Genomic DNA, 20,628 nt, shown 5'->3' on the forward strand with positions numbered 1-20,628 from the left:
CAGGATCTTTGCACCTGACCCTGGTGGAGGGGAGGGGGTTTGTCTGAGGGTGGCAGACTCAGGATTTCTCTCCAGATTCCTGTCCCCTCTACTCTTTTCGTCCCTGGGGACCAGGGACATTTAACGATCACCCTCGGTGTCATTTCTCTCCTTCCTGCCATCCCCCCAGCCCTTCCTGACTTTAGCCCCTGGTTTTACACTCATCTTCTCTGGGTTCATGGCCTCTCTGCTCCTGCCACTTAGCTTTTCCTGCACAGCACCCTGGTTTGTTGTGGTTCAGATTCCTGGTTCCTGACTTCCACCAGGTCTGAGCAGGGTCCTGAGCCCTGAGCCCACTTCCTCTAAGTCCACATGGGTGGTCCTCACTCCAGGTGATGCCAGTCTCAGGCCTTATGGGAGGGGTTCCGGAGACTGTAAACTCAGGAATGTGGGAGCTTCCTGGGTGCCTCACTGCCGCCTGCAATTATGGTCTCAGTGGCTCCTTTGCTTGGTGAAAGCACTGCCCCCAGGGCTGACTTTTAACTCCTCTCCTGGCCTGTTATTTCTCTGCTCAGGTCTGCAAGTTTGAAGCTGTCAGGGAACAATCAGCCCCTTTGCTCGAGGAGGGCTGGGCGGCCCACCCTACGTCACTGTCCTCAGAAAACAGTCTGGGTTTGGGAGGGGATGGTATCGCCCTGAATGACACGCAAAGTTGGGAGGATGGACAGAGCTGCCCAGGGGCTTGGGCTTCTCAAAGAAGGCATCCAAACAAGAGGCGGGAGGAAGTGGCAGAAACACCAGGATGGAGTCTGCCTGGCAGTCTGCCCCCCTTCATCCCTCCCATCTCCCCAGCCCAACAGTCTTCGTTCTGAGGGAAGCAGGGAAGATCGGATGTGCACTGGGCACTCTTTGTGGCCCGGAGAGGAGGGGGACTGTTCTGTGCTGCATCACCACGCCAAGCAGAGGGCTGGACACCAAACACATTACACATGCATTTAATAGACACGTTCCAGGGAGGGAAGAGAGAGAGCCCTCACTCCCAGCAGGGAGCTTATAAGCACCGTGAGACGGGTGGGCTGCGAACCTGGCATTGAGACGGCCTGGAAAACACCCACTCCCCAACTCTGTGTCTGGAAGGTGGGGAGGAAGAAGGAAGAGTTGAAGGGGGGGGTCTCTGCAAGATAAGCCAAATGTGAATCTTGAAAGGGGGGGGCATCGGCACAGAGAGGGTGTGGGAGCCTTCTGGGGACTGTCAGGAGCGGGGAGGCTGGCTCAAGCTGGGGAAGGGGTTTAGCCAGGACACCAGGCTTCCTTCCCGGCAGCACAGGTGGGCCAGGGGAGAAGAGGGAGAAGGACCCAGATATCCTGTCTGAGAGCATAGACAGGCCAGGTCAGAAAGCAGACAGGCTTCAGGGCAGGGGTGGGGGAGCGGGTGGCTTCACTTAATGCTTGTAGCTCTTCCGGCTGGAGGATGTGGTGGAGACAAACTTGACACTGGAACCACTGCCTCCGAGGCCCCGGCTGCTGCTGGTGCTGAAGCTGGAGCCGCCCGGGCCTGCGCCCAGGTTGTGCCCGGTGCTGGAGGTGAAGGAGTAGCTGCTGCCCCCACCGAGACCCAGACTTCCGCCTCCAATGTTGCTGCCACCGCCGTAGCCACTGGAAACGGTGGAGGTGACCACAGCTGCCGGAAGACAGGGGACAGGGTCAGAAGCCAGGGCAGGAGAGAAGAGACTGGAGTGTCAGGGCCTGCGCCCCGAAGTCCGTGGTGTGAGGATGGGGTTGTCTGGTCAGGCAGCTGTTTGCCTCCTTCCAGCTGCCCCACCCACCTAAGTGAGAGCTCTGTCCTGTGCTCAGCCTGGTTTTCCCTGGGCTGTGATGCCGGGCATGCTCCCTGTCTAATGGCTTCCTGCCTCCTCTCTGCTACTTGGTGTCTTGCTTTTCCTTCCAGAGCTCAATGGAGACTTCTTGCCTCCAGGAAGCATTTCTTTCCCTTTGATCCCAACACACTCCCCTGCCACTCTGTCCCCATCTCCCTCTGTGGGTCTGGCTCTGGTGTCTCTCTTCCTTTTGGGGGGCACGTACACACTTGCCTCGGTGTCCCCAGCCTCTGCACCCCGAATCCCAGAATGGGGCTGGGGTAATCTTGCTAGACCAAGTGCCAGATGACCCACTGGCCAGCCAACTCTGCTCCCATTCTCCCCCCTCCCCCACCTGCTCATTTCCTAACTTTCATAACCACCCATCACCTTTAACATCCCGTACCCTACACTGGGCTCTTCAGAAGCGAAACTGAAATAACAATGGACTGTTAGGGAATGAATTGTGTCCTCCAAAAAAATACGTTGAAGTCCTCACCTGCAGTACCCGTGAATGCAACCTTATTTGGCAATGGGATCTTGCAGATGGAATCCAGTTAAGATAAAATCATTAGGGAGGGCCCTACCCAATAGGACTCGTGTCCTTATAAGAAGAGGAAAGGCACCCACATGAAGACAGACACATAGGGAAAGGGCCATGTGATCACAGAGCCAGAGATCGGCATGATGCAGGGCAGGGAGCACCGAGAGTTCTCCGGAAGCGTGAGACAGTACATTTCCCTCGTTTGAAGCCCCCCAGTTTGTGGTACTGCGACGTGCCAGCCCTAGATAACAAACACGGACTTTCAGGCGCTTTCAAGAGAGAGGGAACCTCGGACGTTATGGCAGCCACCCCCCAAACTAGCTCTGGGGGTCTCTGGAGCCGCCAGGCAAGGCTATCAGCGAAGGAGGACAGCTGGGGAGTTCCGAGGGCTCGCCTTCTGGAGCCGTCGGTTAATAGAATCATTGGTTTTGTGAATCCCGCATCAAGAAAACCAAACTCACTTGCGGGATGCAAGCTGTAAAAGTCACCCCTGTTGGCCTCACGGTGCCAGCAGTGAGCTCTGCGAGTGACTTCTGCCCTCAGCGGCACGGGACTGTGCCAGCTCGCTAACACTGCTCCCATTCCCGGGCTGCTGCTCCCGGTTGCCCTGGCCGAGGTGCTCTCACTGCCTTGAGGGACCCGGGTAACCTTCTGCTGTCCTGCTCTGCAGCGTAAGACGGAGCAGCGGGGCTGCTCTGCACACCGTTCTGGAAGGGGGCGGCCTTCCTGGCCATGCCCTTGGGCCCAGCGTGGAGCCTCCCTCCAAAGGCTGAGAACACACCAGGGTTTCATAAATCCTGTCCGCAGTGAATGCTCGTGTCTGAACTAGACTTGCACCCCCAGTGAGAAAGGTGTGGAATCCCAGGAGTTGGTGGGGAGGGGGCAGAACCTGTGGGTCTTCTAAACCCATGTAGAAGGGTCCCAGAAAACCTCCTCTCACCCTCTCTGTGGTGCTCTGTCCCTTGCAAAGAGGTAAGAATTGGGACATTAAAGACTCTGTCCTAAAAAAAAAAAAAAAAAAAAAAAAAAAAAAAAAAAAAAGACTCCTAATATGCTTCTCCTTTTAACGAATTCAAGACCTCAAACGTCAAAATGAACCCTATCCGTGGGGTCCCCTCCGATGCCTCATGCATGCCCTCCGACCTCCCGCATGGTGCCACCGCCTCTGTCCCAACCACGTGCACACCAGCTGACACAGAGGATGTCATACTCACAGATGTTAACTGGAGAAACGCCCTCTCCGCTCAGCCTGATTGGGGTGGGGGGGGGGGGGAGAGGAGGAGGGAGAAGGAACGTTACTATTATGTCCAGCAGCTCGTGGGCATTTGAAATCACATTTTTGCAATTAAGCACATTAAAAAAACCCTTTATTATGTTTATTGCAGCAGTAAGTGGAGGTTGAAATTATTTAAATACTAGTAGTATTAAAAATAATAATCTAATGAATGACATAACGCAGAGTTTGAGGTTCTAGGAGGAAAACCTGTAATCTCAGAAATACCTTTTTTTGGTTCAAACTAGGTAGACACCTGGAGAAAATTAAAGCTAATCATACACTAGGGTCGGCTGGAAAGGCAGGGCTCCTTAAGGAACAAGAAGATTTCTCTCAACAATGGACTGTTGTCCTGCACGGGGCAGTGCTGGGGTGATTAGAGGTGTGGAGAGGAGACTGAGTCATAAACATAACAATAACAATGATCAGCCTATTATTGTAGCAACTGGAGTAATTTTGCTTTCCCGTGCTAGGGACAGAACTGGGCTTCATTCATAAACACATACTTAGAACATTAAAAAGCACTACCTACCTGTTACTACATTATGCCACTTAATTCTCCCATGACCCCATTAAGTAGGTATTGTTACCTCAGTGTGATGGATGGGGAAACTGAAGCTCAGAGAGGTTCATTAACTTGCCCATGATCACAGAGCTAGATTTGAAGCCAGACTCCTTTGGCTCCAAAGCCCGTATCTTTGGCCACGAAACTGAATGATGGCCGGCATTTTTCGAACACTTGTTGTGTACCGTGCACTGTTCTAAGAACTTCATGTGTATTCCCTTATTTTAACCCTCTTAATAACATATGGGATAGAAACCATAGTTATCTTCATTTCACAGGTGAGAAACAGAGAGGTAAAGTAATTTGCCCTTGGTCACACAGCTGGTAATCGGCAGAGCACGAAGCTCCCACTGAGCTTTGGGGATCAGATGATTTGGCCCCTTTATTCCATCACCGAAGAATTTGATGACCAGAGAAAGGATACTGACTTTCCTGAGGTTACGTAATTAGTTAGTGGTAGGCCTGTCCACCCAAATCCTGGGACAGTTCATTCTCAGCCCAGAGCCTTTCATACCATGTACCCAGACCTACCACTTAACACAATTTCTCCTTTGATAGAATTTGACTAGTTTGGACCTGATCAGATCCTAGATTTCTATGGGGTGTGAAAAGCAGTTGTACTTCAGATAAGGGCCTTTGATAATGATTTACTGGCCCAGAAGGAAATTGCACCTTTTTTTCCCCCTTATAGCCCAGTTCTATCTGCATTCCAGGAGAGGAGGGGGCCACAGGCACCTGAGCCCCTAGAAATGCTCTCGCAGCTGGAGTGGCGCTGGTCCACCTGTCCCCACCTGCACTCCTCGCCCTCCAGCAGCTTGCGGTAGGTGGCGATCTCCACGTCCAGGGCCAGCTTCACGTTCATGAGCTCCTGGTACTCGCGCAGCAGCCGGGCCATGTCTTGCTTGGCCTTCTGCAGGGCCTCCTCCAGGTCTACCAGCTTGGCCCGTGCGTCCTTGAGGGCCAGCTCCCCACGCTGCTCTGCGTCAGCGATGGCCGTTTGCAGGCTGGAGCACTGTAAGAAAAGGAGGAAGCCATGAGCCTTACTGACAGCCCCTGGAGGTGCGGTGCTTCTGGGGCGGGGTCCTGGAAGCACGGCAGAATGACCCGGGAGAAATGAGCGAGCAAGGAGCTCTCAGCCCTGCCCAAACTCTACCTGCTTCTTGACGCTGTCGATCTCAGCTCTCAGCCTCTGGATCACCCGGTTCATCTCGGAGATCTCTTGCTTGGTGTTACGGAGATCATCCCCATGCCGGCCCGCTGTGACCTGCAGCTCCTCGTACTGATGGAATCAGAGCAGCGTCAGTCACCTCATCAAATGCCTGGGCTGGGTACTCCCTGTGCACACAGCCTGGCTCTCCGGACCACCTGCGGGCCCAGCCGTTCACTGATCCTTCACGCACTCCCTCGCTCATTCGTTTGTGTGACATTTCTTAGGCACATCTACTTGCCAGGCACGTGCTAGGCTCTGGGAGTATCACGGAGAGCATCATCAGACCCCTGCTTACAGTTTATTGGGGGAGATAGATGTTAATGAATTATTATTGAATTTATAGTTCCAAACTGGGATGAGTGCCCCTTAGGAAATGAACGTAGTGTAACAAAGGAATCTGACCCAGATATGGAATTGTGGGGAGGGAGTCAGGAAAGTCCTTCCAGAGATAGAGGGGCTCAAGCTGCGTGCTGAAGGATGGGAAGGAGTGGTGTAAGTGACAGGCTGTGGAGAGAACATTCCAGACAGGGGAGACAGCCTGTGTGAAGACCCTGGAGCAGGGAGGAGCATGGTGAGCTCTGGGCAGGGGGGAGGAAAGGTGACGTGTCAGCGTCCTTTGGGGATCCCGGTCACGGGGCATACACCCAGACCCATGTGACCATGAATTTTGGTAGTCCTCCAGACATCTGGACTGGGGGTGCAGGGGAGAGGTACAGGGCATCGGTGTTGGATGGAGCCAGGCTGGAGGGGTCATGGTTCTGAAGACTTTAACAAGATCCCCCATCTGAGGGAGCTCTCTGCCTAGTGGTGCATATCCAGGATGCACTCATTAGGGAGAGACCAACGCCCCTCTCTCCTGCCCACACCTTCCCCAGGGAAGAAGAGCCCCTGCCCGAGTGAAGATCTGTCTGGCTTTCAAAGTGCTGAGTGGCCCAGCTCCTCCAGTTCTAGATACACGTGGTTTAAGGGAACAACCAACGGCCAACAAAAGGGTAAGTTCCAACCACTGTAAATTTCAGCTCAGGCACATTTCATCCCCATTCACCATCTGCCTTTGCCTCCGCAGGGGGCGTGACTCTGCACCGTGCACCCCTGGCACCTGACACCCTCTTCCTTCCTACCGTGTTGCAGTGGTAGGGACTAAGGCAGTGCACACAGCAGGGCAAAGGGTGGAAGCCACATGTAGCCACCCTCAGGCATGGCCCTGAGAGGGGTCTGCGTTTGGCAGGGAGCTGATCTCCTGGATTGGACTATCCAGTCTCCTACACCCTCCAACGCCAAACCTTCTTCTGACCATCTGTGACTTTGGACAGTAGCTCTCCAAGGTCATCCCAACCCCCCCTTCCTGATATAGAGACTTTTGCTTGGCAAAGTGCTCGTTTCTGTCTTCCAGCCCCCACAGGACTGCTTGCTCAGCCTTAAACCCCTCCCCCATCCTTGGCAATCTACTGTCTCTGGATGCTTCCAAATGGAAGGAAGACCCACCTCTTCTTGGAAGCTTTTTATTACATGGTCTTTTCCCTTCCATGACCCCTCCATTGACTTCATGCTCTCTCAGACCAAAATTAAACTGCAGTTTACTTATTTACGACTCTGTAACACTGCTTGACACAGATGTGTGGAATAAATAAGCCATTTAGAAATAGCTGCATGACTATTTCTTGGTTGTTTCAGAGTCTCACCCAGGCCCAACCAGATCATAAGTGATAATGGGGACGAGGGCTGTCCTGAGCACCCAACATTGCCTGACTGCATGTTAGTGTGAATGGCTGGGTTTCCACACCCATTTCAAGTTGACTTTTCATAGAACCAGACACTTGCGCCACATTGAAAGAAACAGAAATGCTCATGTATTTCCTGATGCTCGTGGCTAATAATTAAATGATTATTCAGGGCTTCAGATAACACTAGCCCTGGAACCTATCATAGAGGTGCCCACTCTCACCTTGGTCTGGTACCAGGACTCAGCCTCGGCCCGGCTGCGGTTGGCGATGTCCTCGTACTGGGCCTTGACCTCGGCGATGATGCTGTCCAGGTCCAGGCTGCGGTTGTTGTCCATGGACAGGACCACGGACGTGTCACTGACCTGGGTCTGCATCTGGGACAGCTCCTGCAGAGGCAGAAAACTCAGCGTCACCAAGGCATAAAAAGAAAGGTTCTTGAAATCACGCGACTGACTACCCGTCTAGGTCAGGAATCCCTTCTTTGCAGGGATTCTTCCAGCCCTTCCCTGGGCACACGAAGCCATTTAGGGACTCCCATGCCAATCCCTGAGAAGTTTCTGGGTCACAGACCAGTGTGATGGGGGTGTGTCCCCCAGCATAGCTTCTCAAGACCCACACCTTTGTGCTTTCCCTGAGTATGAAGGGTGGGTCAGTGTCCTCTGGTCCAAATTATATTGAGTTGAATATGACATATGTTGATCCATAGGTCAGCCTCAAAGGTTTTTAGGATACAGTGAGTGTTAGGACCTTGCTTCTCCCTGTACAGTGTGACCTCATCGCTCCCTACTTCTCTCTCCCCTTCAAAGACCCAGGTCTCTGCCTTCACAGTGGCAGTGCCCAGAATGAGGCATCTTCGGAGGGCAAGAAGCACCCTGAGCAATGAGCTGAGGGGCAACTTGCCTTTTATGAACTTTTCTGGGAGGGGAGGGGGAGAGTTGTGTCTTGATTCCTTGGAAATGCTACCCAGGAACCTGGGATTCGAGAATCGGCACTCCCTCTTTGCTATGCTGTGGGGTGGGGGGAGCAGCCTCAGAGCTGGAGTAGGGCTTAGTGTGGCAAGATTTCAAGCAGGTCTCCCAGGTGCCCGTGACCACCCAAGCCCCAACTTGGAGCCTCTGGGGCAAGATGCTGGATGGAGGCCCCATGTAGATGACATTCTCTGCAGCTTCCTTTTCTTTCCAGGCTCCAGACCTAGGAGGGACAAAAACATTTGCAGCCTCTTACGGCCTCAAAGAACATCCGGAAGAAGTTGATTTCGTCAGTCAGAGAGTTGACCTTGGCCTCCAGTTCCACCTTGTTCATGTAGGCCGCGTCCACATCCTAGAACAACAGCACAGGATTTTCCTCTGAGACCCCAGCCCCAAGCAGCGAGTCCAGTGGAACTTGGACAGACTCCTCCCTGGCCCTCCCGGGTTAGATTTTAGCAAACTCTGAGTCTGGGGTTTGGGGTTGGGGTGTGTGGGTGATTGCAGAGAACTGGGGGCTTGAGTCCCCGGAGCTAACAGAAACCCTAGCAGGGTCAGGGGGCCCTAACTACAGAGGGAGTATTTTGGCAGATTTGAACTCTCCAGATCCTCTCAAGGGTTATGTGCCATTTCAAGGGTCGAGTCACTGCATACTCCGAGATTCAGTCTCGGATCTTCTCCTATGAGAGACATTTCCACCCACCTTCTTCAGGGCCACAAACTCATTCTCGGCAGTGGTGCGCTTGTTAATTTCGTCCTCGTACCTGTGAGCACAGAGGAGAGGGGGCGTGCTGTTGAGCAAGTGTTCAGTTGAACTCGTCCGAGGCTGGGGAGTGTTTCTGGTGTAGCAAGAGTTAAGAGACCTCAAATCCTTTCCAGCTCTTCCACTGACCTGTGCGTGACTTGGGGTGATTCACTTAACCTCTATTTCTCCCTCTATAAAAGGGGAATCATTTCTTCTGCCAGAAGTTTTTTTTCTTCTTCTTCTTCCTCCTTTTGTAAGACTAGAAGGTGAGCGGGGAGCTTACGGGAATGGAATTAGGTACTTAAGCAACTCCATCTTAGAGAGGCACAACTTCGATCTTTAAAAAATGTTGCCGCCTCAAGTGTCTGCTGGAACTGTGGGGTGAATTTTGCTTGTCCAGGAAGGAAACTGTTCCTGGTAGATTTTGACGTGTTCTCACTGAACCTCAGAGCAGCCATGTGATCAGCATACTTTTAGTAAATAGAAGTGGCTCTAACTCAGAAACCAAGGGCAAGCCAGCCAAGGGGTTAGGGGGGCCATCCTTTCTTGTTGGATACCTCACCTACTGCAGCCTGGACGATGGCCAAATTTTGCCTCTCCCTGGAGGATGGCCTCGCGTACACGGGGAATGTTCCAGCTCAATTATAGTGTCCGCGCCAGCGGAGTTAAGGAATATCCTGGCTGTGAAATGGTATTATGCTTTCCAGAATAGCCATGTTATGTTAGATGACGCAGACATCCCTTTGGGGTCATGTGGACAGATTAGAACAGGCTTCTTGTTCATAGTGATGCGTGAGATGAGAGTCCCTTTGTGACCCTACTCCATGCTCTCTTCAAATCATGGGATGGTGACTGCAAGTTCCACACCTCCCTGCTGGCACACTGGCATTTGCTGCCTTGCACCTTGCTGGTCCTTACAAAAAGGAGTCCTGAGACGACCATGTATGACCGGAAGCCCGCCTTCCCCTTACCTGACTTTGAAATCTTCCACAACATCCTGCATGTTCCTCAGCTCAGCGTCCAGCCGGCCCCTCTCCGTGGTGACGCCGTCCAGCTGCCGGCGGAGGTCAGTGATGTAGGCATCAAAGAAGGGCTCCAGGTTCTGCCTCACCGTCTTGGAGCCCTGCTCCTGAAGGAGCTCCCACTTGGTCTCCAAGACCTTGTTCTGCTGCTCCAGGAAGCGCACCTGGAGGGAGGGAGGATGGAATCTTGAGAAACTGGGGAGGCAGAGCCAGACACTCCAACTAATAAGGGAGGGAAGAAAAATACGCTTTTCACTGGATACCCATCTGTCGGCGATATGATTGACAACTCCAAATCAAAATGAGAAAACCCTTGAAGCCACGCCCCTGCTCTCTGGGGCCTGCATAGAACTGGTGTGGTGGGCACGGAGGTCTCTATGGGGAGACTCGACTCTGGGGTCGAGTGTCTTGACCGCACCTGCTCTGGGTGAGCGGAGTTTGCTCGGCGGGAACGTCTCCTGTGGAGAACAACTGAACTCTTCCCTCAGTGTTGGCTGAACCAACCGCGCGGCCCCCAGGGAGGATGAGGGAAATTTCCACAAGGTCCTGAGGGCCAGTCTGGTCCCACTTGTGAAGTACTTGTTGAGCGGATGCGTTTTTCCACAGGGAGGCCATTGCAGTGCTGCTCCCTGTGCGTGGGGGGGGCCTCTCCAAGAGTTCCTGCCCCCCCACCCCAGTGGCACACATGTCGCCCCCCGGCTCACCTTGTCGATGAACGAGGCGAACTTGTTGTTGAGGGTCTTGATCTGCTCCCGCTCTTCCTTCCGCACCCGCTGGATGGCGGGGTCGATTTGCAGGTTGAGGGGAGTCAGGAGGCTCTGGTTGACCGTGACCTCTTGGATGCCTCCAGGGGGGCACACGGGGAAGCCCGAGGCTCCGTAGCCTCCTCCGGCTGCGCCCCCATAGCCAAATCCACTGCTGACCCCAAACCCGCTGCTGGCCCTGCCCCCAAAGCCACTTCGGAAGCTGCCGCCGCACCTGCCGATGGAGACCCGCCGGGTGCCCCCCAGGCTGTAGAGGCTGCGGCTCCCGAAGCCTGCCCCGGCGCCGCTTATCCTGCCCAGCCCCGCACCGCCTCCCGTGCAGCGGGCCACGGAGACGGAGCTGAAGCGGGAGCGGCCGGCCGCTGGGGTGGTGGCCGAGGCCGTGCTGAAGCTCCTGCGGCTGCCGGTCTGGAAGGTGATGCTGGACTGCCTGGACATGGTGGCTGAGCGAGGCTGGCGAGGAGAACTCCTGACACGGGCGCGTGCCACAGGGGATGGAGAAGACGGGGCACTTGGGGAGCCCCAGGCCGCCTTGGCTTTTATGGGCCTGCGGGAGGGGTGGGGCGCTGCCCAGGGAGGCCTCTGATGGCATCTCCCAGGCATTCGCAGGCCCTGAGCTCACGCTCAGCGCCCCTCCGCGATGGTGTCAGGGCCACTGGTTGGTTCCCTGGCATTCTCCCCCACGCGGAAACTCCTTTCCAGTCGCAACTTGATCAGCAACTAATGAGAAGTGCGCTAATTGCTTTCAGTCATGTCCTAATCATGCATCTCCTAATGGGTTCTACAAACACCGCCTCATTTCTAACCCGCTTTCTTAGGCCTGGGACCCACTCCCTCCTGTGCAAACATCGTGTGTCAAAACAAGTGCCGATTCCCTGTTTCCCAGGCCTTCCTCTCCCCCCACGGTGCTTCTTGCTCCAGAGCCTTCTCGCAGCAAGTGCCCGCTGTGTCCCCTGCCCCACACTGGCCTTCCAGGTCCTAAAAATCCTGCTCCACGCTCATCTTTCTTAGGAAACCACCCAGATGGAATCGCGCCTTTGTTTTTCTCAGAAGCTTCCTTCTCTATTGTGTAGGTCACACCTGATTTCCCGGAGTGGGAAATCCTGTCTGCTCCACTATGGGACTCTCGGGACCTGCCCCTCTGTCTCCTGTGGAGAGAAGTTGTGAGGGTGGGAAGATGGGTTCGAATCCCAGCCCCACCTCTTACTCGTTGTGAGACCCTGTGCCGCTCACAAAGCTTCCCCGGGCCTCAGTTCGGGTGTCTGTAAAGTGGGGTTTGCGATGAGGAATCATGTGGGAAACAGCTGTTGCAATGCCTGCGACCCGTGAATGCTGCGGAAACATTTGTCGAATCCTCTCTCCCGGTGCCATCAAGCACGAATGAGCCAAGAGCCAGCCGCGTGTCCCTCCCATGGCAAGGCCGGTGGGGATTTGAAAGGAGCAACATACACGTTCTTTTTCTTTAATAACAAGCTTGTGGTCCTTCTAGGAAGACAGAACTGAAGTTCATGAATTTATACGAAGTCACCGATGTACCATAAACTGCCTCCCAGCTCTGTCTGAGGCTGCCTTATTCCAGAAGCTTCCTAGCCTGGCCACACTGGCTGAAGGCCGGGGATCCCTGGCTTTCAGTCTTCATCAGAAGAGCTTCAGTGGTTGCACTGAGTGGAGGGCACCCCAGACATTTGTCTTATTTTCCCTGTTAGTCTTGTGGGCTGTGCCCTACATCCCCATTAGTGGAAACTGATGGAAACCTGCAAGCTCCTGGTCTCCCCTTTTTTTCTGCATCTCACCCCCCTGCCTCTACCCTGGGGGGAGCCAGACAGGGACATTGTTAGGAATGGAAATGTATTCGGTTGCCGGAAACTGAGTCCCTGAATGGTAAAGCCAGCAGACCAGGGGTGCCCAGCTATGGGAAGCAGAGCCAGATTCCATGGTCTTCCCACACAGGTGTCCTTTCAGAGACACATGTGGAACGATGGGTTAGCCGACGCTCACCGGCCTGGAATGACAGCTTGGCACTTGTGCGCGGAGCTCTTTCCTCCTTGCAGCTGAGGCGGGGGGAGCTCTCCTCGTTGAGAGATTGCTGGAGAGTCTCAGTTTCCACAGGGAACCTATGAATCATAGCTTTTGTTGATACAGGGTGAGAGGAGCATAGGAGTTCTCTCACCGAGCTGCCAGGGCCCCCAGGTCCGAGCCGGGTGGTGCGTGCGTCTGGGGCGGAAAGAATAATTGTCTTTGTTTTGTGTTCATTGCATGATAATCTTCCTTCCAGAGAAGAGACACTTGTTTCCTGACCGGTGCTGAGTAAACTCTCAGAGCTTTCCACGGAACAGACGCCGGTGGAGAGGCTTAGGGAGCACCGTAGCCTGTGCCCGTGGGAACAGGGGCCACCTCCGCTCTCTCTAATCACGCTTCCTGTGACTCCAGTCTGCCTTCCTGCCTGGGTCCTTCCTTTCTTTCCCATGCCCTCTCCAGAGAGTCCTATTCCCAGGCATTACCTCTCACCCCGTTTCCATCTGCCTCGTGTCTGGGGCTGCCCACTTCTTTCCCTCCCTCCTCTCTCTGATCTTTCCACCCGGACTGTTGTTTCCAGAGCTGGACTGTCTCACTCACTGACTTTGGTGACATAAGTGGAAATAGGTAAGTCCTTCACTTCTCTTCTTCCTTCACTCCTTCTGTGGCCTTTGACCTTCATCGTGACCTTTTCGCGGGTGAACGATGTCTACATGAATGCCGAGGACGGCCCAGCCTCCTGACAGCCTGTGTCACTGTCCCCTTTAAAACCTCAAAACTTGAGACTATCAATACCTTCTTCTTTCCTTTCTGCCAAGGAAAGTTCTCTGTTTTGATGTTTAACCTCCTCCATGGTTCTGCCTGAAACTCACCCCCAAGAAAGATTCTCAGATAAACCGGATGCAGGTACTGACCCCTTTCTGCCTGTTTCCTGAGACCACATGTGCAGGCTTGCAGGTCACTGTGCTTTTCCACTGCTTTGGTCTTCTGATGGTCTGGGAGCTAGGTTACCCCTGAGGGTCAAGGGTATTTTTCTCCCCACCCCCAATTTGCTCCTACTACGCTGCATGGAACTGTGGCAGAAGTTCACCCGAGTTAGGTTGTCTGGTTTAGAGAAGAGCTCCATACTCTTCTCTGTTCTCCACTTCTTCTGAGTTCCTCTAACTACCTTAGCGTTCCTGGGTCTGTCCAGAGGAATTTTCTTGAGGTTTTGGGGGGTGGTGGGTCAAGAGCTATGGTATGCACTCTGCTGCCCCAGGCTGTTCCCTGTCCACCCAGCTCAGGGTGGGCTCTCCCATCCCCGGAGGGACACAGAGGTCCTGGGTGGTGGTAGATTTTGAGAAGACCAGGCGGGAGTGGCAGTCAGGGCTGTGGAGATCAGTGGAGGAGGAGAGGAAGGCACGGAGCACGCCTCCCAAAGCCTAGGAAGTCGGGGTGGGGTGGGGAGGGGACACACCAAGAAGCTTTGGCTTCCAAGCAGGCCAAGGCCAGAGAAGGAAGGGCAGGCTGGGTGGGGACAGAGGGGATTCGGTAATTCCATAGACCAGACTGTTTTGACGCACAGAGCCAAGTCCCTGCGGACAATCTCCGAGGACCCAGGCCCCGAACTACCCACTCCCAACCCCTGCATACACTGGGATGGACCTCTCCTTTAGTTAATAACTATTTATCAGCACTTACTGTGTGCCAGATGTTCACTGTTCTAGGCACAGGAGACACAGCGGGGAACAAAGCAGACACCACGGCTTCCTCCTGGGTCTGCGTTGAAGGACAAAGGGGAGCTGAGGCTGTCTGGAGGGGCAGCCACACATGGCTCTGCCAGTTTACAACTGCCAGGGGCTGAGCAGAGAAAAGAGAAGTCTGTTGTGGTACCAGAGACGTCACAACCGGAAACCCTTTCCCCCAGGGCTATCGGTGCATGGCAGGGCAGCTGACCTCCTTCCCGTTTGGGACCTCTAAGAGGTGCCACCCGGCCTGCCTCTAAGGGGGTCAGACCCTCCAGCCCATGGTCCCCTTCCCCCTGCATTCCATGGCAATAGCTCCTGCCCAAAGGGCATGAGACGTACCAGTCCATCTCAAGAAACCACCAAGATTCACGACTTGCAACATTTGCTCACGGCCAGGCCTCTTTGATCTGCTCCCTTCTACGGCCGACATAACAGGCCTTTCCCTGGGGCCCAGATTTGGGGCAGGGGCATACCTTGCACAGGTGGGCAGGCAGCTCTCAAGTCCCCTTCAGCCAATCGTAGCAACAAAACGGGGTGCTCTTTCATTCAAGCTTGCATTTAAGTAAAGGTGGAACAGCCCCTTCCCTCCACAATCAAGTTCTTCAGACACTCCCAACAGACGTGCATGTGCAAAGCGTGAACACACGGACACGTATATCTCAAGAACATTCATGAAACAACAGTCTCCATGCAACGTGGTGGCGACTGGGTGTGTCTGGGGAGAGAAGTGACATGAAGGAGTAGAGTCGGGCTTTTGGAGCCCGACGGAGCCTTAGCGATGAGAAGACCCAGAGCAAGAGCTGTCTGAAGTGGGGGACTGATGGAATGCCCCTGTGGCTCTTCCTGGGCCTCTGTGAACAGAGAGTGCGGTACCTAGACACCCCGGCAGGAGGAACGGCGCGTCGCCACCGCCTGCAGGCACAGGCTGGGCGGGCCGGGTGATACCGCGGTGCCGCAGGAAGCTGTTGACGCCATCCACCGGCTCCTTCCAGGGCTCAGGGGTGCTGTCGAGGTCTGGGGTGTGTGTCACAGGCTGGGAAGTAACAGCCAGAAGCCATGCAGGGCTTTGGCACCGCCCGGTGTCCCATAACCTTGGACATCACAGGAGCCCTTCTCTCCCTGCCTTCCAGTGCCATCTCTCACCCCGGTTACATCTGAGAGGCACTGCCGACCGGAGCCTTCATCCAACGTGCATCTGTTCATTTGTTCATGTATCCTTTCAACGAATATTTGCTGGGACCTACAATGTGCTGGGTCCCGGGCCACGACAACGGAGGACGCACTGTCATCCCCCTCGCCTCAAGGAAAGGAACCACTACAATAAGGTGTCGCCGTATGTATACGAGCAGGCACAGCATGAGCACAGGGAGCCCTGGGACACCTGGCAGGGCCACGTCCTCCTCGGAGGCCAGACCGTGATCTGGGATCCAGGCCCCCTGGCCGTTGCCGTTCACTTCAGCTCCAGAAAAGCTCATGAAGTACACCATCAAGAGCTTCCCTATTTCTGGTGACGAGAGTGAGGCCTGGAGTCCCACAAGAAGTTGAGAGTAAAGCTGGAACCAGGACTGTTGTCTCCTGTCCCCCCTAGGGTCTTGTGGCCTAGATATAGAGGCGTCGTTCCGCATGACTTCCCCCACCGCCAGCCTGCTGGGCTGTGAGGAAGGGAAGATGGACGCATATGGCGCAGGGGAGTCGTATAAGGGGCCCTAGAACAAACTTGAAAATCTGCAGTTCGGACAGTGCGTGTCATGATCGATCACAGGATGGGCCTTGAGGGCTTCCGATGAGCCTTACTCTCCCCGTGGGCTCCAGAGGCCACGTTTCTGGCACACACGTGAGGGCCCAGCCTGAGCATACAAGGAGAGGCTGGGGGCGCTGGCTTGGTTTAACATTTCTCATAGGTAAATCACAGAGTGAATCCATCCACGGATACTCGAGATGGGATTGCATTTAGCTGCTGAACGCACACCCACCTTGTCTGTAAAGCTGTGTATCCTGTCTGAGACATCTCTGATGCGTCATTTACCAGGGAGTTTCCATGGGCAGGAGCTTCTGGATGTGGGGCTGTGTTTTCCACCATCTCCAGGAGGGCCGGGCCCATGGGCCATCCAGCGGTGGCCTAGGAGTCCTTGTCCCATGATGGGTGTCACGCTGGGCCACCTGACACCCAGCTGCCCTGTGGGCACCACGTGAGCCAACACTGATGCTGAGGACAGTGACAATGACGATGATGTCGGGAAACTGAGAGCCATTAAGCTCGGAGAGATTGAGTCAAGGTAACCTGGAGAGTAGGTACCTTTCTGTGCTCTGCTTTAAGAAGGGTAAACATACAAAAGCCCAGAGACAGAGGGTAAAAAATAACAACAACAAAAAAAATCAATGACTCATTATTTACAAAAAAATTCATCTCTTAGAGGAAGCCACTCAACAGAGGACTCTTTGAATTAGCTGGCTTTCTTTGTGTGCACTCAAAGGACAATGGATGATATGCAGCTTTGCAGGGGGGCTTCGAGGGTGCTAAACCAAGCATAGCTCTGGAATCAGTGGGATGAAGCCGTTCTGAAAGGGCCAGGTTCAGATGCAGGTTATATCAGAGGAGCTGGACGCTGCTGTCACCTCCCTTCCTGGAATAGTGCTGAAAGGGGGTGTGACCCCACAGGCAGGTGTCTCAGTAGCCTCTGTGTGATTTCCTCTGGTGGGGATTCTGGATATGCTCCCATTGGGCCAATGAGAGACACTAACTCCTTTTAAAGGAATGTGTCCAAATGCTTTTCCTTCCCTCCTCCCCCCCCCCCCACCCCGAGGGCTGGTTTATTAAGCAAGAGTTGGCCAACTTGGAATGAGCCCAGAGACTAATGAATATGATGAGGGAATTGGGAAATAGGAGGTTTGGGGAGCGGAGAAGGGCATGATGGTAGACCAGTCAGTTTCTTGGGTGCTGTTGGAGATGATACACTTAAACCTCAGGGAGCATTCGAGGGTCTCTGGATTTTAACGGTCAACAGGGAAATCTTCTCTCCGGAGAAGTGGTGAGATTTCCGTAGATTCTTTCTGGAATGATGGGTGTGCTTCTGCAATAAATGGAGCTCTTTCTTGTTTTTTTTTTTTTTCCTGGAGCATTTAGTATCTCCATGAGATAAGCACCTATATTCTGCACCCTGATAAGGTTGTTGAGGCATCATGGTATTTGAGGATTTAGTTTTAAACTATGATTTTCCTACATCTTGAAAGATTTCCCTTTGAAGGAACCGACATCCACTTAGCCCCTCCAGAGTGGATCTGCCGTGGCTCCCATGTCTTCATACTTTGCACACATTGTCTTTGTCTTCTGGTGTGTGCGTGCGTGTGTGTGTGTGTTTGTGCGTGTGTGTGTGTGTTCTGGCTCTCACAGGTAAGAGGGATTTTTTCAAGGGTAGGCATACAATTCTGTTGAATCCAACATGAACTTAATAATTTATTATTTGCAGCGTCTACAACCCAGCTATGCCACGGATAATCTTAAACTGTATTGCCGGGTAGCTTTGCTGGGTTGCTGAGTCCCCTAGGACGTATCTAAGGTTTGGAAGAACATTTTGTGAAGCAAAGGTAACACAGGATAAAGGCAGTCACATTCCACTCAGCACTCCCTCATCACTGAAGAACGAACTAGAAGTCAGAGTAGGGGATGTAAGCCTTCATAGACTAGCAAGGGCTCTCAGGGAAAGGCAAGGCAAAATAAAGCTTGGACCGAGTCCAGAGCTGGAGGAGGAGAGAGCAATGAGCTTGCCAGCTTGGGCAAAAGCAGTCATTCCTCTTCCTTCCAGTGTGGGCTGGGATTCTCAAGCTCAAGGACAGCGCTGCTTGGTGTTTGCCCTCAGTGTGTGAGTACGTCCCCAGCTGACATCATCACCTGGCAGATGCAGGCAGGTGCTCCAAGTAGGTGAGGGGCCCACTCCTCTGTCTGCTGGCAGCACCCCAGGGTAGCGGTGCCTCCACCAGAGGGCAGGCAAAGCAAGGAAGGGCTGGAGTGGTAGGGGAAGGTCAGGCCAGCCTCTCCTCTCCTGCACCTCGCCCCATGGCTAGAGGGGAGACTGATGGAGCCAGAGTCCTGGGCGAGACCACGCGTACCTCCCTAACACGGGGAGAGAGACAGAGTCTGAAAGGAGGTCGGTCGGTCCTTGGATGCTGGTTCTGCCTCTTACTCATTTAACCTCATCATTATAACTGGGATAAAGTGTAGGGATGTGAGTGGGTCCAGAAATCAATAATTCTCCGGCACTGCCTTCCAGTAATCAGAAAACATGACAGAAGACAAGGAGTTCGCATTCATCACAAAAACTCTGAGATGCCTAGCGACACCCGATAGCAACAGGACCAATGCAACAAAATGCACAAGAATGACCAGAAAAGATTGAAAACAAAGAGCAGGAATTGCTGTTTCAGAAACCAACATGGAATAGGAAGCGTTGGTAATTACAGTGGTGTGATCACATAACGAGATCAATGGGGCCGAAGAGGAAATGTATGAATTCAGCATGTAATGAAAGTGGTATTTTTTACTTTTAAATAAAGTAATACTTATTTTTTACTTTATTTAAAAAGTGTGAGTGTGTGTGTTTTGGGGGGGGGAATGAGGATGTTTCTCTTTACATAGCAGAAAGGTAGAAAAAGGAAAATAGCAATTATCCAAATTCCCACTCTTTAGAATCAATCACTGTGATTATTTTGACTTATTTACTTTCATCCTTCTTTCCATGTTAGTGCCTTTTAATAAATCACATATAGAATAAATAAACACAATGTCCTTTAAAAACAATTCATGGCTCAAGTTCCTGCTAAGATGGCCAACCGGCTGGATCCGGTTTGTCTCCCTCCCTCAGGATCAGTCCCGAGAAATTTTTTTTTAAAGATTTTATTTATTTATTTGACAGAGATAGAGACAGCCAGCGAGAGAGGGAACACAAGCAGGGGGAGTGGGAGAGGAAGAAGCAGGCTCATAGTGGAGGAGCCTGACGTGGGGCCCGATCCCGTAACGCCGGGATCACGCCCTGAGCTAAAGGCAGACGCTCAACCGCTGTGCCACCCAGGCGCCCCCAGTCCCGAGAAATTTTAGAAACACGGGGAAGGCCTGGATCCTAAGAACTACCAATGACAACCACAAAAACTGCGAGGAAGCCCAGGCGGGTCTGAGGCTGTTTGAGCTGATTATAGGGGCAGGTGGGTGGCAGCAGCCTGGGGCTGAAGCCTGAGGCAGCAGGGAGGGGGCAGTTCGGAGGGAAGGGTCTCAAGTTTGGTACTTGCCTACTGTCTGCCCCTTTACAATAGAAATTCAGAGCAGCAGCCCGACCACCAGTGCCCTTGTCTGCAGGTCAATATGAGGACAGATTTGTCTCCTTTGTAGGTAGGGTTGCCAGATTGAGCAAATAAAAATATAAGACGTGCAGTTCACCTTGAATTTCAGATCAATGACACTTAATTTTTTAGTGTAAGTATGTTTTATGCAATACTTGGGACATACTAAATTGTTGATGTCGTTTATGTGAAATTCATATTTAAATGTATGTCCTCTGTTTTGGCTGAGTGGCCCAATTCATAGGTGACTGGGATAGTAATGCCTGCCCTGAGTATCAGGCCTGTAGCTAAGTAGTTGGCCTCCATAGAACCGGGGACTGGTCTGGCCTTTACTCAAGGATGTGAGGAAGGCCTGTAGGGTAACCTGCTGTCACGGAGCTTCTCAATGGGGAAGGAGAACCAGAGTCTGAGCCTGGCTCACTGGGAAGTTTCCCTGTCAGCTTTTGGGATTTTGTGGGGCATGGCATTTCCTAAGCCCCTCTTCCACCGTTCCCTTGACCTCAAACTCTATAACTTCCTAATAGAAGGGTAGGGAGGTCACTAATATTCCAAAGTCTCCCCCAGCTCCAAAGCTTCTGCCTAGCAACCTAACCTGTTCAGCAGCCAGACCGTTGCCCACCTGTGGACAACTATGCAATAAGGCTAGACTGCAACTTGACTCATGACCCGGGGAGGTGGGGGGGGGCAGGTCTCTGCAGTGACTTCCAATTAGCAAAATATTATTACAGCAGAATTGGTTGCTACTGTTCTTGTGAATTTTTTCCTTCTGTTTTATTCTTTCACATTCAGACAACTCATGGGATGGAATGTCTGGTTAGCCAGATTCTAGAATAAACTTGTGTAAACATAGCCTAGAAGATAGAAAGCCCATTGCTGTGTGAAAGTCAAAATTATCACCCTGACGGCG

General features: G+C 53.0%; 1 protein-coding gene across 1 annotated transcript; it reads right to left on the reverse strand.

The window, feature by feature from the left end:
• Positions 1 to 965: 965 nt before the first annotated feature.
• LOC113257582 (keratin, type II cytoskeletal 75) lies at positions 966 to 11,148 on the reverse strand. The gene is made up of 9 exons (XM_026501804.3): positions 10,588 to 11,148; positions 9,833 to 10,047; positions 8,820 to 8,880; positions 8,376 to 8,471; positions 7,373 to 7,537; positions 5,371 to 5,496; positions 5,009 to 5,229; positions 3,594 to 3,628; positions 966 to 1,660 (listed from the first exon to the last, which is right to left on the reverse strand). The coding sequence occupies exons 1-9, from the start codon at positions 11,083 to 11,085 to the stop codon at positions 1,422 to 1,424; spliced, it is 1,656 nt and encodes a 551-aa protein (XP_026357589.1). The 5' UTR covers positions 11,086 to 11,148; the 3' UTR covers positions 966 to 1,421.
• Positions 11,149 to 20,628: the final 9,480 nt, after the last annotated feature.

This window comes from Ursus arctos, unplaced genomic scaffold (assembly GCF_023065955.2).
Source record: "Ursus arctos isolate Adak ecotype North America unplaced genomic scaffold, UrsArc2.0 scaffold_26, whole genome shotgun sequence".
In the NCBI taxonomy this organism is placed as follows: domain Eukaryota; kingdom Metazoa; phylum Chordata; class Mammalia; order Carnivora; family Ursidae; genus Ursus; species Ursus arctos.